General features: G+C 37.1%; 1 protein-coding gene across 3 annotated transcripts; it reads left to right on the top strand.

Annotated features, from left to right (window-relative positions):
• Window positions 1–1,939: 1,939 nt before the first annotated feature.
• On the top strand, window positions 1,940–16,283 carry LOC117422033 (nuclear exosome regulator NRDE2-like). Of its 3 annotated transcripts, none has more exons than XM_058987733.1 (14): window positions 1,940–2,089; window positions 3,604–3,712; window positions 4,167–4,385; window positions 5,124–5,264; window positions 6,043–6,520; window positions 8,191–8,596; window positions 10,970–11,103; window positions 12,598–12,721; window positions 12,874–13,046; window positions 13,185–13,571; window positions 13,824–14,752; window positions 15,149–15,290; window positions 15,503–15,574; window positions 15,781–16,283. In XM_058987733.1, exons 1-14 carry the CDS (start codon window positions 2,014–2,016, stop codon window positions 15,904–15,906), a joined length of 3,516 nt encoding a protein of 1,171 aa, XP_058843716.1. In that variant the 5' UTR covers window positions 1,940–2,013; the 3' UTR covers window positions 15,907–16,283. The 3 variants fall into 3 exon arrangements, with proteins under 3 accessions (XP_058843716.1, XP_033892533.2, XP_058843717.1); XM_034036642.3 differs by having other exon boundaries at window positions 15,152–15,290; XM_058987734.1 differs by having other exon boundaries at window positions 3,604–3,697.
• Window positions 16,284–16,380: the final 97 nt, after the last annotated feature.

Raw genomic sequence — 16,380 nt, forward strand, 5'->3', positions numbered from 1 at the left:
AACGAAAATATTTAACACAAAGTAAGGGCACAACTCTAAATTGCAGATTTAATGATGTAATGTCCCAGAAGAACACGTATTTTTTGTTTATAAAAAAAAAAAAAAAAAAAATGACATGTTGTAATTATAAATTAGTATCTGCATTTCCCCCAGTGATTATAGCTTTCGTAGGGTCCTTTTGGAGTTTGAACTTTGTTCTTTAGTTCCAACATTACTATAGAAAAAAATGAATTACTGTTTGCATAGAACTAAGCTATACAAGCACTCAAGAAACCTCTGAGTGTACAGTATATATTTCGAAGACTACTAACTAAAAGCCATTCACTACTCCTATTCAAAAGCGCTGCGTTTTTGTTTTTTTTTAATACAGGTACTTGCACTTGGGACTTTGATGCAGCAGTTTGGCATTCGACCAGCTAGAAGAATGATGGCTGTACTGCAGTATTCAGTATACATTTACTACATAACCACTTGACCGCATACATATTGATTGAGACAAAGTCAAAAGCGACTGCTTGCTAATTCTTTCAGAATTGATTCTCGTAGCATAACCACTCTGTGGTCAATCAATTTCAAATGATGTATTCAACTACCTAGGAGTACATTAGGGACATGTTTAGCTAATCAGCATTTAAGAAATTCGGAAGAGATGCATAACTTAAATTTGTTACTGTAGTTCCCAGAGTAATTTCTGACAAACAGTGCATGTTAATATATTGTAATCTGCTGCTTTCTAAGGGAAAGGGAAGACAAATGTCTTACAATAAAGCCCTACAGTTATGCGTTTAGTCCACAAGAACTGTATTTAGATTTAGCAAGAACGCCAGGTTGAACTTCTCTCCTATTTGTGGGTATGTTTGTTTGACAGAAAATAACATACATTTTTAAAGATTCTGTGTCAAACACTACCTTCTTCTGCTAAGTAGCCAATACTTTTGATTAAAAAATAAAACTGGGAATTTCACTCTTCTGACCTCTAGCGGATCTGGCATGTACAGCTTGATTTTCGTCATTGGAACTTTAAGCAGAAGACACAGAGAATAAACCACTCTGGTATTTGATGTAATTATTCGGTCAGGGGAAAAAAAAGGTTTTATAATGAATTGTGATAGTGTAATTGGCATATATTTTTATGGTAATATCAAAACAGTCCCATAATGACAGGAATAAATGACAAAACATTTACAATATATATAAGCTCAAAAAATGTGTGTGTGTGTGTGTAAATATATATGAACTGTGACTGCTTCATCGTGGTAAAAACAGCAAAATGTAGCAAAGCATAGGATGGTAAAGGAAAATCACAGATCAGGCAAAACAAAAATGAATTAATTGCTCTTTACTGATTACTGTTTTTAGTCGAACTGCTAAAGGTTGGAAAGAGTTGTTTAAATTTAGAAAATGTAATTGCAAAGCAAAAATTAACATATATCATTATAAATTGTTCATTCGCCACCATGCATTGTATAAAGCAGTTTGTAACTTGGATAATAGCGGCTTGGCGGTCTGGTGTAATTATAGAGATCTCACTACACAGCAAGGTCTCAAAGTCTTAATATAAGAAGAAAGCTCGTTTATAGAATACTTGACTGGTATGCAAGTGTAACCAGCCAGTTGTATCGGGACAAGCTCACTCCTTTGATACTAAATATATTACAAAACCTCGTGCTAGCGTTGTTTGTTCTCGTCAAATATTGAAATAACACATTTTGAAACTGCTGTAGTTTTACACACACACAGAATTCATTAAAATGTATAGCCACCTAATTTGCTCTCTGTCATACACCACATTTTTGTTGATCTATCTATGCATGTAGGATACCTCCTGTATGTACAGGCAGCTTCACTTCAGAGCGTACGTCATATGACTTTTAAACAACAGTATTCATTAGACTACCGGTTTGTAAGTAAAACATCATACATAACTACAACTCCCATAGTGCCCCTGTCCAGAGGAATTTCAATGACGCTAAAAGTAGTCGACTGTTGATATGTTCAAGTGACAAGTGCTGCATGAATATGTCACTTTTTCCAGCTTTTGCGGGACTGTCTAGTAATAATAACCTAAAGAATGAAAATTCATCGAAAGGTAACTGCATTGAAATAAACTGAAAATCGCGATCACTTTAATGTAATACTATTTTTGTTGGTCAAACAGACAGAGCAGCGCATAGGCGATGTGTTGCTGCTTGAACTATTGTGTACTAGTTGGATGCACAGTTAGGAATACGGAATAGTTAAATCATATTCGTATTTAATTGCAGACAGGTTACTTAGGCAGAAAGCGAATAATCATATACGGTGTGTGTGATTTAAGCCAGGAACCCCAATCACAATACTGTGAATCTGGAGATATTTTAACCTGAACCCCCTAAACTAAACAACAGTTATGAATTGTTCATATACATACGCTGGGTACAACTGTGCGGACTACCCCGAAGTTGAAAGCAGCATTTAAAACCGACACATCCAAAACGTTAAGGCGATTTTTTTTTGACAAGCTACCTAATTAACGACAGGTACCGGTGTTTACTTACCAGTGCATTGCCACATACGCTTTTTAACATAGCGTTAATAATTCATATCCTATATACCATTTATATCCAGCATCACTTGTGCCAAAATTAAATATTTAACTCACCCCTTTAAGCAATACCTATTAAGATATGGGTATAGAGATTGATTTAATGTGTTTATTTATTGCCTCAAATTATTTGATCATTGTAAGCAGTGTTTATAATTTTAATTTGTTTAACTGCCAAGACTGGATTTAAAATGTTTTGCATATATTTAAAGAGACCATTACAATTTCAGAGTTTATAAAATATATATTTACTAGGCAAGTGAGTGAGGGGGAAATGCATTTATTAATTTGTCCAAATAAATATTAAAAAAAAATGTGGGTGAAAATACTGTTTATATGAGGTGTCAAATGAAATATACATTAATATATCGGTTTAAGATATTCTACACATTGTTTTGTGTTATTCCAACTCAGGTGGGTTGCTTGAACCTTTATGTCTTACGCCTCTGTAGCCCCTGACAGCCCAAGTTTAAGTACCTTTTCAATACATGGATTTTTTTACAGTGAATTTAAAGTCTCTGGTTATCAACCTTAAACTGAGGTACAAACTCACCAACATTCTTTTTTTTTTCAATTGACTAAAAGGGAAAGAATATTGGAATATCCATCTTGAATTTGAAAGCAATCTATGTTGGGCTTGCACAATTATTGTACATAACGTTAAATGTCCTTTTTGAAAAGTGCTGAGTAGGACTATATGATTGATTAATTAATCAAGTCGCTGGAAGACTAATTGAGAGGGGGTGAAGCTCACTAACCTGCTGTATAGCTAGCACACTTTTCCCTCAATATGACAGCAGAGGTTTCTTTTAAAACAAGATTAAAAGCCTGCTACAGAGTATGGAAACCTGTCAGTTTTTTCTGAATGAGATTTTGGACTGCTCTATGGTGGCCTTGAACAATATAAATGACTGATATTTTGTTTTGAAATTTGCTGCCATGTGATCTGATAAGTCCTTGGCTTAAAGAGCTCAGGGAGCAAATTGCAATTGATTTTGCATTCTTCTTTCTTTCCGCAGAGTTGGACTGGCTAAGCAATCAAAGCTTCCGCACTGAGGATGCGTTGACACTGCATCAGCGCTGTACCAAGGGGGAAGAACAGGCTCTTCAGAGGTCAGCCGACCCAAGGTACAGCATGCAAGCGATACTCAGCAAACATGTGTTAAAGACTGCCTGTCTATAGTGACCCCTCTGAAAAATTGGTTCAGTATGTGATACGTTATTATGACATACTGACTGTGCTGAATCTGCTTTTTACATACTTCAAATGTAAGTCAATCTCTGTAAGGCTTGCAAATGAAACCAGTACACTCGCATACTGGTTGTCATCAACATACCCAAATGCACAGGGGCTTGGAGTCTACGGCAAAGGTTTGGAGAACATTGATGAAAATTCAAGGCAGTTACAATGTTCACATTGCAGCGCGTGATAGACAGACACGATCAGTGCATGGGTTCACATTTCAAATGAGGACCAAGGTGGCTTGCCTTTTTGTTTTTTGATAACATTTTACAGGAACTACCTACAGATCGAATATTTTCAGTGTTACAACTATCTCTTTTTTGGTTTTGTTTGTTATAGTTTGTCTGTTGATCAACCGCCATTGGAAGAACCTGCTGAGGAAGGCTTCCCAAAACCTAAAAAGAAGAAAAAGGACAAAAAGAAGAAGAAACAAAAGAGAAAACACAAGAAGAAAAGCAGAGAGCAGTCAGAGAGCAGCAGATCTGGTTCTGACAGTGATTCCCCCAGGGGTCATGCAAGTGAGGCTTCAAGGCTTGAGCAAGAAACAGAGAAGCTAAGGTATTGCATTCACTGAGGTCAATTACCTGCACTACAATTACTGGACAACCTTTAATGTTAAAGAGCTCAACATTCTCCTAAAAACATATACGTGTTAAGTGCTCCTGCTGTTGAACGTTCCCAGTAAATATAGAATGCATAGTTTTATTAATTTTGTTATGTAAATGGCATCCCTGATGCACATAATATAAAAGCAACCTATCCCAAGTACGGTTGTATAAAAAAATAAGGCTGGCTGACCATAGGACCGATAATCAGTCATGTTTTTCAAGGAGCTTTATTAAAAGAGAGAGAAGACATTCTGGAGGACAGACTTACCTGCTGATTTCCTCCCCCAGCTAAAGAACTGGAGGCGGTAATCATCGAGGAATGAACAGCACATACCTATATGTATTTTGGCACTGGCAATGTTATGGAATGGGTTTCATGTCCAACCTGTATAAAACCACAATTTAAATGTGTGTTTATTACCTGTGACACTGGTCGCTTGCATTATTTTTTAAATACACAATAGCCTTCCCTCCCCTTCTGAGAGTATGCTGTCAAATGGGTGTTTCAGCTTTTTGGTGCATCACATAGAAGACTGCCAAGTGTCTGCATTTCTAAGTTGGTGCACAGGATTCTCTTAGACATAGTAAAAAGCAATTCACTCTGTGAATAGTTCTTTTGAAGCTGTTAGATTTCATGTTAATTAGATTTGATTTATAATCTAAACATATTCTTTTTTTGTGTTTTAAGGCAGGAGCAAATACACCTTCAAGGTTGCTTTGTTTGGCTCGATGACCTTCAGACCCCAACAGATCAACCTTTCTGTGTTGATAAGAAAGCAGACCGTGCCAACTGGGAATATAAATCACTCTATAGAGGAGACATCGCTAGGTAAACTGTTTTTATATGAAGTGGGATCTAAAAGATGACCTTTCGGTTAAATGGGCAGCAGTTATTCAAATGCTGTTCTTTTCTTGTTCTACCTTTTATATAGAAAAGTGACACTTATTCCCCAGTTTTACTGTCCCTGTAATGCATTGCTTTTTGTCTTTTAGCATGTATACCTGTACTTGTTTCTACCCTTTATCATAGTTTAAAAATAGGCAGTATGCTTTGATGTTTAGTACATACACTGGACTGAGACCAAGTGTCAGAGGTGTTTCATTTCAAACAAACACCTTATGGTCTTGGTAAATAAAGATAAGGTTAATTGTGTGATCCTTTTGATAATTTGAAAGAATGTCACTTCACTAAAGAGATGTTTTAGTTTTATCAAAAGTTCTAGTTTTATCAATAAAGAGCCAAAACACTCCACTGGAAATGTTAATTAAGATTCTGATAATGGATAAGGTGTTGTCTTGATATTAGGAAGTAGTGGTCTATACTAGATAGTTTTTTTTTTACCATATCTTGTTCTGCTAAACAAACATGAAATCTTCTCATACAGTTATGTTGTAACATAAATAATAACCAGTATCATAAAATAAATGTTTCAACATCAAATTGGTTTGCTTTGTTGAAGGAAATGATATGACAGCAGCACTTCTGACCATGCTAATGCTTTCTGAATGTGGCCCACAATTTGTTAAGCCCCTGTGCTGGCAGGTTAATAATATCAGCAAAGGAAACTTTTGTTTGGGTTCAAACTGTTTGGCCTGATTTATTTCAGGTACAGGAGGAAAGGAAACTCCTGCCTGGGCCTAAACCCAAAAAGGCATTTTATAACTTGGGTGGATTCAGCATCGGAGAAGAAAAAGATAGAGAAGAAGCAGGATCGGTACTTCAGCAAAGCAGGACGCCTGCTGCTGAGCACAGAGGGGTTCCCAGTGCACCCCGGTGATGTGGGCCCAGTTGCCAAGCAGACGCCTGTCACTAGTGATTTCATGGCAGTCTCTGACTGGAAGGAGGAGGATGTCAGAGGCCCTGCCGCCCCAGCCTGGGTCAATCCCCTGGGGGTTTATGATGCCTCCACCACCCTCTGGCTTCAGGGAAAGGGTCAGCCAGAGCCTGAGAACCAGCAGGCCAGGCCAGCCGGGGCCCCTGGGAATGTAAACACTGCGATGATCAGTAAAGTGGAAGAATTCAACAGGAAGCTAAGAGAAAACCCAGAGGATGCCAAAACATGGATGGAGTTTGTAAACTTTCAGGTACAGAGTCATGAGAGGAACAGATTCTATTTGTTTATAACATATAAAAGAGCATTCTTTAAACCTGCTGGAACACCAGTGACAGAAATTACTATCTTTTTTTGTGGTATTTGGGAGAAGGACAAACTTCTACATACCTGATATATTTTGAAATGTACATGTTTTCTAATTTCATAGAATTATACCAAAGTATAATAAGGAAAATAAGGCCTTATTTTTTGTTGAGCTGTAGTTTTTCTGTTTAGCAGTATATTATTGAAGATGGTTTAACATTGAACGTTATTAAATTAGATGTTGAGAAAATTGTTAAAGGATTGTAAAGTTGTTATATAGTTTATTAGTTCCTAATTAGTACAGCAACGAATGTAGCAGCCAAAACATCTGTCTACTTGACTGCTACTTATAGTTTTACCATGGTTTATTAATACCATTACACAGTGAACTGAGAATGAATATTTATCCCTGCAATAGATTTTCTTTTTTTACTTGTTCAATTGAGTAAAAATCTTTTGAGAAATGTGTCGTAATTTTAAACCCTCAGTTTGTCTGCTTGTTTAACTAGCATACATAGTACTGCTTGAAAAAACAACACTTTAATTAACATTTAGAGAAGATCAATCCCCGCTCCCCAATTAATAAAACCCATTTTGCAGTATGTATGTCCGACAGTCCGACAGGAACATAATCAATTGTTGCCATTGCTCCCCATTTCCTGTCTTGATCTGGATAGTTTATTCCAAGTCAACCTCGTGATGAGGACTGTGCAACTCTAGCACACATTTATTAATAAAACAGTTTAATTACAGAGGCACAGCTTCAACTAAGTGACAGTTGCATCCTCAAATAGGCTTTGCAAGAATCCTGCGGTACAAAACAGCCCCAGTTTTATATGTGAAGCTCCAGGATTCAGTGTACAGTATCCTGTCTCATATGCTTTATCTTACAATAGTTGTGGGATTGGTTTGGAGATTCTTTTTCAGTTTTGGAAATGTCAACACACATAACACAGACAATCGCTGGTTTTTCTTTCGGGATTTAACTAACTGTTTTTTACTCTTGAATCATAAATTCATGAACATTTTCTTCTGTGACATTTTACAAAACAAAACCTTCAAAATGCTTTCAATATTTCATATTGAGTTTTAGTTTTTTCAAAGGAGAATGGTAGCTATTGTACTTGAATATCAAAAATGTGGACAGATTTAATGAGGCAATGTAAGTCCATAAATATGGAGATACTGTGTCACTAAGTTTGAACCATTTTGTGTCAGTAATTTTACAACGCTGATGCTGCCATAGTGTGAAACAAAAGTGTCACCCAATCTGAGCTAGTGTCTTTACAGAGTTGGTTTACAGCTGTATAATACGATTCTTTTACACGTCTAGTAAAAATGAACAGTTTCACTGCCACATTGTTTTAACCTCTGATCATATTAATGATGCAGATCTGTTTCACATATTTCCATTCCCTTTACATTAGGCTCTGGGATGTTTTGTTTTTGTTCACAAAAACAAATTTCTATTTTCTTTTTCCAGTAGCAATAGTAGCATGTGTTTATTATGTTACACAAACCCGGGCTGTGGTACACAGTTGTCCATGCACTGTATATGAATTGTATAGTTTCTTAAGTACTCGAATTAACACTTTTTTATTTTGATTATATAATTAGGATGAACTAATGACAGGACCCAGTCCCTTCACCATGAATGAGAGGGAATCAGAAAAGCGGAAGACATCCCTCAAGGTGACTCTTGAGAAGAAAATCGCTATTTTAGAGAGAGCCATCGAAAGCAATCCTGGCAGTGTGAAGCTGAAGTTAGCCAGGCTGGAGCTGTGCAAGGAACTGTGGGAACCCTCTACATTGCTTAAAGAGTGGAAGAAGCTTGTTTTTCTGCATCCAAATAACACAGAGCTGTGGAAGAAGTATCTTCTATTCTGTCAAAGTCAGTTTAGCACCTTCTCAGTGTTAAAAGTCAGTAGTATTTATGGAAAGTGCCTTACCACCTTAGCCGCAGTTCATGATGGCTCTATGGTGTCCCACCCTGCACTGCCTGGTACAGAGGAAGCCATACTAGGTAAGAATCTGTCTAAGAATGTATCAACATGAACATAAAAAAAATGCATTTACATGTACAGCACCTAATATGTAGATTAAAGTTCCTTAATTGTTAAGGGTCTTGTATTTAGCTCCCAAGTAAGCCAATATATGTAGCTGGGTCTTGAATAGTGGAAGCAATTACTGGGCACTTTGAAAATAGGATGCATATATCAAAGGCTCCATCAATTACAAATCTGAATCCGAGATTTTGAAAAAATAGTTTTATCGATTCGATTAAAAAAATAAAAAAATAAAAAAATGGTAAGAATTACCTATTTTCACATTTTTACCACCTACATTTTCTTAATATTTAATTTCCTTCATGTTTAATATCTTATCTTGTTATCTTTTTATTGTTTTTTTTATTGTTGTTTCTGCTTGGATCTGTATCCCCCAGGCACACTAACTAATCTCCTCACTTCAGAACTTCAGCGTTGTTATAGTGGTTGAATATTAGTAAGTAAGCCTGGGTAAAATAATGATCTAATAAGAAACAACAATAGAGACTGATGGATACACACTTAATGGATATAAAGCAGGTAAGACATTATTAAGAAAATGTAGATGATGTTAAAGCAATTGTATCAAACAAAATAATTCCATAAATCTTAGCCATTGTGCACTTCCGTTAGCTACCTAGGACTCAAATGTCCTGTCTTAAAATGTACACGTTATGTGTTTTCATTTTAAAACGTGACTTCCGGTACCGCTTTAAGTTAAAGGAGGCTTTCTGTTTTAAAGTCTTATTCTTGGGTTATCAGTTTGCACTTGCACTGTCTGGATCATCTCCCCTCAGCATTGTTTTCTGGGTCATAGTATGTTACCGGTTACAAGCTTGTCAGTGAATAGGAGAAGCAGTTGATTGATTATTGACGGGAAAGAAGCCAGTAAAGGGATATGGACAATTTCATTCAGGTGAAATGACCCAGGAAGTGCAAGACAGTCTGAAAGCATGGCTTGTGAACAGAGTTTTGTCTAACCTAGTGTAGTACCAGTCATCCAGTTTTGAAATGAAAATCCATGTTTTCTATAATGTGTTTTTTCAAAACTGCCCATTTGAGACGTATAAAATGAATAGATGTGCATGGTGGAGAAATGATATGGAATTATGTTAGTTACAATTGCGTTAAGTATTCATTTAATGGGAGGCAAAAGTACGAACTATGCATTTCATATAATGTGGAAAATCTATTGTCTTGGGATCCTTTTATGCTTTGCAAGGAGCCTGATACGAAGTCCATTATGCACAAGTGCTATAGTAAATTGAGTGAAACTTTAACCTGTACATAGACCTTCTTAAAAGGAAGCCTCATGGGTCTAGTTTCCATTTTCATTGTGTTAGGGTACGCTGTATATCGAATTGTTTGCTGTAGTATTTCATGTTTTGGCTGCAAATTATTAATGAGCGCTCAAGGAATGAGAAGATGTAGGGGTTCATGATGTAAGTAATGTGTTTTATTGTGTTCAGGAAGCTGAGAATCATCCTGCTTTTGAAGCAAAGAAGGGGGTAACGGTTTTAGGTTATTTGCAGAACAGAATGGTGCTGACTTAATGTTACTGATCCATGCAATGACTGAAGATGGATCACCAGAGCCTTAGGCTGAAGGAATGGCCCTGCAAATTCAAGTAATAATGCCTTTGGAAGTAGTGCAAAGTATCCACATCCATTAACAGAATTAAAGTATCAATAAAAAAAAAAATCAGGTTTCAGTTCTGCCAAAAAAAGAGAAGGATAGCAACAGGGGTGCTGGAACTACGGGTGCTGGGGGTGCCGTAGCACCCCCTGGATTGAAATGCTGTGCACCTGCTTCCATCATATATAGGGGTTACAGTTTTGTTCAATGGCTTTCATCACCCCCACTATAAAAATTGTTCCAGCGCCACTGGATAGCTGCTGTTATCAGAAATATCAATAGATTTAATATACTATTTAATATACTATTTATTCTGCCATGACAGTTTAGCAGTGCATATAAGGTATATTCCACACATAAATGTATGATACTGAACAGTCATATGGTTGAAGAAAGGTGGACCTGATTATTCATTTCCTGTGTTGAATAAAATGGTAACGCATGCCACCTGGTGTTCCAGATAGATATTGACTAAAGGAAAGCAGTATACTGACCCTGTACTGTAATGTGTCTTTAAAAAGGTTTTTTTTTCTATTACAAGATAACTTTCATTTAACAGAACATTATTTGCTGAATTTCTGCATACAGAAATTATGCTTTATTTAACTAAAACAAGCAGTAGGATATTTCACGTACAGGAAGTAGTCTAATTCACAGGTGAGAGACCGATAACTAGTTTTGCATGAAAAGTTTATTTTATTTTTTTTTTTTTTTAGAAATATTTCTTCAGCAGTGCCACTTCTTGAGACAGGCTGGCCACTCGGAGAAAGTGATTTCACTCTTTCAGGCTGTCCTCGACTTTACCTTCTTTAAACCAGATAGCGTGAAAGATCTGCCAACCAGAGAGCAGGTAAACACATTCCTTATACATTCATTCAAGTCTGCCCTTTACATTTACTAGTAATTCCAATCTGCAGCTTTTCCACACAATTATCCATACAGATATTGTTCAGAGTCTGCAGTGTATACATACTGTAGCTTTGAACACTTCCTTTGTTCTACTGTGTACTTATACTTCCACTTACAACAGTAGGTGCAGTGGTGACTATATATATATATTTTTAAAAACACCTGAGCCCTATGGAAAAGAATGACATTAATAATAACATTAATTAATAGTTTAAAAAAATTCCAAGCCTTTTTAAAGTGCACAAACTATTCGACAAATGTTGTTCTACCCCTAATGAGTTCCCTTGACAACATGAATATATGAGTTGCCTCTACCCAGAGAAGCAATAGTCTAGTTGATGTCTACTTTACATTGGAAAATATGCAGGGCCTTTTGAATGCTTCACTGATTTAATGTGGTTTTTTAAAACCTGGGCTGTTTTCTTACAGCATACAACTCATGTTCTTCTAGTCCCTGCTGAATGTGGAGTCAAAGAGCTCTATATCAAAGATTTGATATTCATTTTTAAGCAGCTGAACATTAGGTACAAGGGAACTAACACAATCAGCCTTTGTGAATTAGCACACAAGGCAGCCTGGAGAGGTTATTGAGATTGTATTAGCCTTTTATAAAACAAGTAAGACCATGAAGTGGTATTACCATACTTGAACAGATACATGTACTGTATCTCTGGTTAAAAAAATATGTAAATTTAATAAAGCACAACACAAATAAAATCCAAGTTAATTTGTCCTTCTGAAGGTTGTTTGTTCATGTTCTTTCCCTTGGGGCCTTTTTGGATTCGAATTACATGGTGTGATCTTGCATATTTTATCCTGTAATGAATGAATATTTTTCTAGTTTGCGTGCGGCAGATATTATTTACGTCCATTCTTCTATCAATTGCAAGTTTCAGTTGAGAACTTCAATGCAACCCTTGGGACCGTGGAAATTAGACTTGTAGTTTCAGAGTGTAATTACTGTAATTAAACATCACTGGCATAAAAAAACATACCTGTACAAAGCTATTCTATAGTATAATGCACTCTTCCAGGGAGAAGTGTTCGGGATATTTCACAATAAGGGTAGAATTTTTTTTACCTCCTCTTTAATGGCCTCCCGAGTGAGGCTGGGATTATGGGAGTGAATCCCTTAGGCTAAACAACAGACTCTATCTTTGTGTTATGGTATCCTGGAACTTTCTTTTACTACAGTATGTTGCTTAAAAAATGTGTAGATCCTCATGTGAAAAAAGCACAAAAATATATTCGCTGTGATCTGTGATAGTGTTGCTAATGTTGATGTAAGAAAATGGATAGCAAAGCCTTGGTTTTGACTCCTTTATTATCTGATTTAATTAGGTTTATGAATGGTCATAATGTTGTTTCATTGCAGCTAAGCTACTGCAGTATCTGTGCTTCTACCGTGATCGTATTTTTTGTCCTTTGTGAAAAGGTTGAATTTTTTGAGCCGTTCTGGGACAGCGGGGAGCCCCGCTTTGGGGAGAGAGGAGCTCGAGGCTGGCAAGCCTGGATGCACCAGCAGGAGAGGGGCGGCTGGTTGATACCAAACGAACAAGGTAGGGGCCATTATAAGGAATTTATGTATGTACATCACATTTTGCCAACTAACATTTCTAACAAATAACCTACCCAAATGACATCACTAAGTCCATTTCATTTAATATGCTATCCAAAAGCATTGGTATGACTGGTAGTTTTCTGTTGATAGATGATGAAGATGAAGATATTGAAGATGATACTGAAGTGAAGGATAAGACTTTGCCAAAATGGCGTATTTGGCTAGATGTTGAGGCCTCACGGGAGACAAAGAACTGGTTGCCATGGAGACCTGATAAATCAAAGGGTCAGTCAGAGGAAGATTGTGAGGACCCTGATAGACAGGTAAATTTTGCCATGTTTGCATCATGAGCTACGTACCTTAAAACGTGTTCCAGGTGAATATTGAATAACAAATCTTCTATAACATCAAACCTAATTTCTTAAATGTTTTTTTACAACAAAAATGTTTCCTTTTCACAGGTTTTGTTTGATGATATTGGCCCCTCCGTGATTAGAATTTTAAAACCAGAGCTCAGGTTTCAGCTGATGTGTTCCTTTCTGCAATTCCTGGGGATTCTGTCTGGATGCAGTTATTCTGGTCCGGACTGGAGTATAACACTGGACGAGTGGTCTGTGTTTGACAGTGGACTGGTGACAGAAAGGCCTTTGACTTCACTGGACCTTCAGTGCTCTGGGGTGAGCTGCATCGGGCACATGGCCACTCTCCACAGTGTGAAAAAGCAGATCGGTCACTGTAAAGACGGGGAGGAATTCATACACAATGTCTTCCATCAGGCATTGCCACTGTTCTCTAAAGAGGAAAAGTCTCTTCTCTCCCTCTATTGGCTCCAGTATGAGAAATTAAAGGTATTTTAGCTTCTAAAACCTCTTTAGAAAGTTATGCAGTAGGGAGACCTAACATAACAGCTGTTTCAGGATCTCCTTTACTACATGCAATTGTTTTCATTGTTTTATTAGATTTGCATTCAATCATTGTGAGTTGCTGCTTGCCTGTGACAAAAGTTCTAGCTTGATGGGAAGTAATAATACAGAAAATTCATAGTGTTGATTCTCACCCTTATTCTAGTTTTTTTACTTGCCTCTATAATTGCCCTATAGGTTCTCCATTATCTTCAGAACAAAAACAAGAAGAAGCTGAAATCTCAAGGGAAGAAAAGTAAGAAACTGGCCAAAAATCTCCTGAAAGAGGCTGAAAACCGGAACAACCTGGCTCTCTGGAAGGAGTATGCTCATCTAGAATGGTTGCTGGGGAACCTGGAAGACTCTAGAAAAGTGTTTGACACTGCCATTACACTGGCCACAAGTCAAGGACTTCAGAATCCTGCACTGTGCAGTCTGTGCTTGCTGTACACACAGTTAGAATTGGAAGCAATGGAGGATGCTGTTGGGGGGGCTGCAGCTTCTCGGGCAGTTCATATTTTAACAAAACTTGCAGAGTGTGGACTATACTCCGCCTATAAAGGACAAGTGTCTCCTGTTAATATCCTGAAAGCCCGGAAAGCTTATGAATATGCATTCCTAGGCTGTTTAACAGAAAGCAGTCTGCTGTGTGACTCCACGGTTGCCACGATGAGGGCAGATGTAGCAGTCAGCCTGGTAGCCTGTTTTGCTCTATTTCAGTATCTAACAGTGGGTATTGAGGCAGCTGACAGAGTTTATATGCAGGCTCTTGAGAAAACCTCTGAGCTTTTTTTACATAAAAAGACAGAGATTACAAACCTGTGGACTCAACCTACAGAGCTGGAAACACTTACTCTGATGCGCTCCGTGCTGCTCAGGTATCACATGAAGGTCAATGTCTACCCATTAGGCCCTCTTCGAGAAACACTTACCAGTGCTTTGAAGCTGTTTCCTGGCAACCACAGCCTTTGGAGGCTATATGTGCAAACAGAAAACAAGTACCATAACGCCAGCCGAGCTAGGAGGTTTTTTGACAGTGTCACAAGAAACGCTGACATGATTACTCCCCAGTTGTTTGCCATCTATGCAGAACAGAAGAGAAAAGAACTGGTAGATTCTGTTCAAAGGTAAGAATTAAAGAAATAAACACATCAAAAATATTCTTCATAGGTTGGACATTTTTTTTCCAGTTTTGCTTTAGGTGAACCATGAAGCATTTTATAATATCATCCCAAAAAGTTTAGCATGATGAGAGCATGATAAATCACAGATAAGTATAAACAAGAGGAGACAATGTTTACAATATAGGGCTTACAGTGAAGTATCAGTATTTACAATCTTTCTTTTCACATACAGGCAAATCTCTTGAATTAGCTTACAATGTAGAACCCAATATGCTTAAATGTTGTGCATGTTGTATTTGTTGGAAGTAGTGCAGTAAGGTAAGGCTTACCAGTCTCTGATCATTGCTAAGCCTATATGAACCATTCTGGTCATGCTATTGTTTTACATGTTTGTTTTAGTAGGGTGGATATTGGAGGAGTTTATTCTACTATACCAGAAAGCGGACTGAGCAACCGGATAAGAGTGTTGTTTGAACATGCTGTACAGAGCGACAATGGAGCACACTGTCCCTTACTATGGAGAATGTACTTGCACTTTCTGGTAAGAGAAAACATTGGCTGCCATAACTGTGTAAGTACGATCTAACCAAATTATTCAAGGCAACTTCCTGTGAAATGTGTCAGCTTTGACCACTTTAACGTGTTAAAATTATATTTAAAGTCAGTCCAGAAAGTCAGCTTGTCTGCTTTATTGAATGTTTGCAGATTGATTTCGTTCCCAACAGAAACTTTTTTTTTTTTTTTTTTCTATAGGTGTCCCAAGGAAATAGAGAGAGGAGCAGGGGAGCATTTTACAAAGCTCTCCAGGACTGCCCCTGGGTAAAGGTAAGCAATCTGGAGAGAGGAGGGCATTTATTCATAAGTCAAGCCATTCCCAGGATCTTCACATATAACACCTTTAATTATACACAAGAGACTTACTGTAACATTGTTATTGCTTTATTCATTATTTAATAGGTAGGTTTTTTCAGTTCATTTTCCCATGGTTAATATTCATTCCTGGTTGATAAAAGCATGTCATCTTTCAACAGGGTCTGTATATGGATGCAATAGAATATTTCCCTGATCACATGCAGGAGATTATGGATCTAATGACCGAGAAAGAATTGAGAGTGAGGGTGCCATTGGAAGAACTGGACATTCTCCTTGAAGACTGAACACAGAAGACTGGGCAGAACACTAGGACTTCGTCATGAATCTGCTGGGGAAAATTGGTATATCAGTGTATGGGTGATTACTGAAAGACTGTATTATATAATATTAAACATTAGTTGTGTTTGTAAGATAATGCATCACCAAAATCACTCTCTGAGCTTTATTTAAGGGAACAGACGTGTCCAAAAAGTCAGATTGATTACTATGCAATAACAACAGATTGAAGAAATTATTCTAAAGCTTGTACGCCTGTTTTTGTGTATTTGTAACAGTTTAAGTATATATTATTGAACATATACTTTTTTTTTTAAATACATTATTTTGTATAGTATGTACTGTATGTAATGTACTATTTGTTATTAAATACTGTTGAAAAATGGTTGTTTGTCCCAGACTGGTTTCCTTAAAAATGTTTCAGACAGCTTGCCACCAGCTTCTATCTGAGGGTTCTATCAAGGGATCCTCATCCTTCAAAC

This window comes from Acipenser ruthenus, chromosome 15, assembly GCF_902713425.1.
Source record: "Acipenser ruthenus chromosome 15, fAciRut3.2 maternal haplotype, whole genome shotgun sequence".
NCBI lineage: Eukaryota > Metazoa > Chordata > Actinopteri > Acipenseriformes > Acipenseridae > Acipenser > Acipenser ruthenus.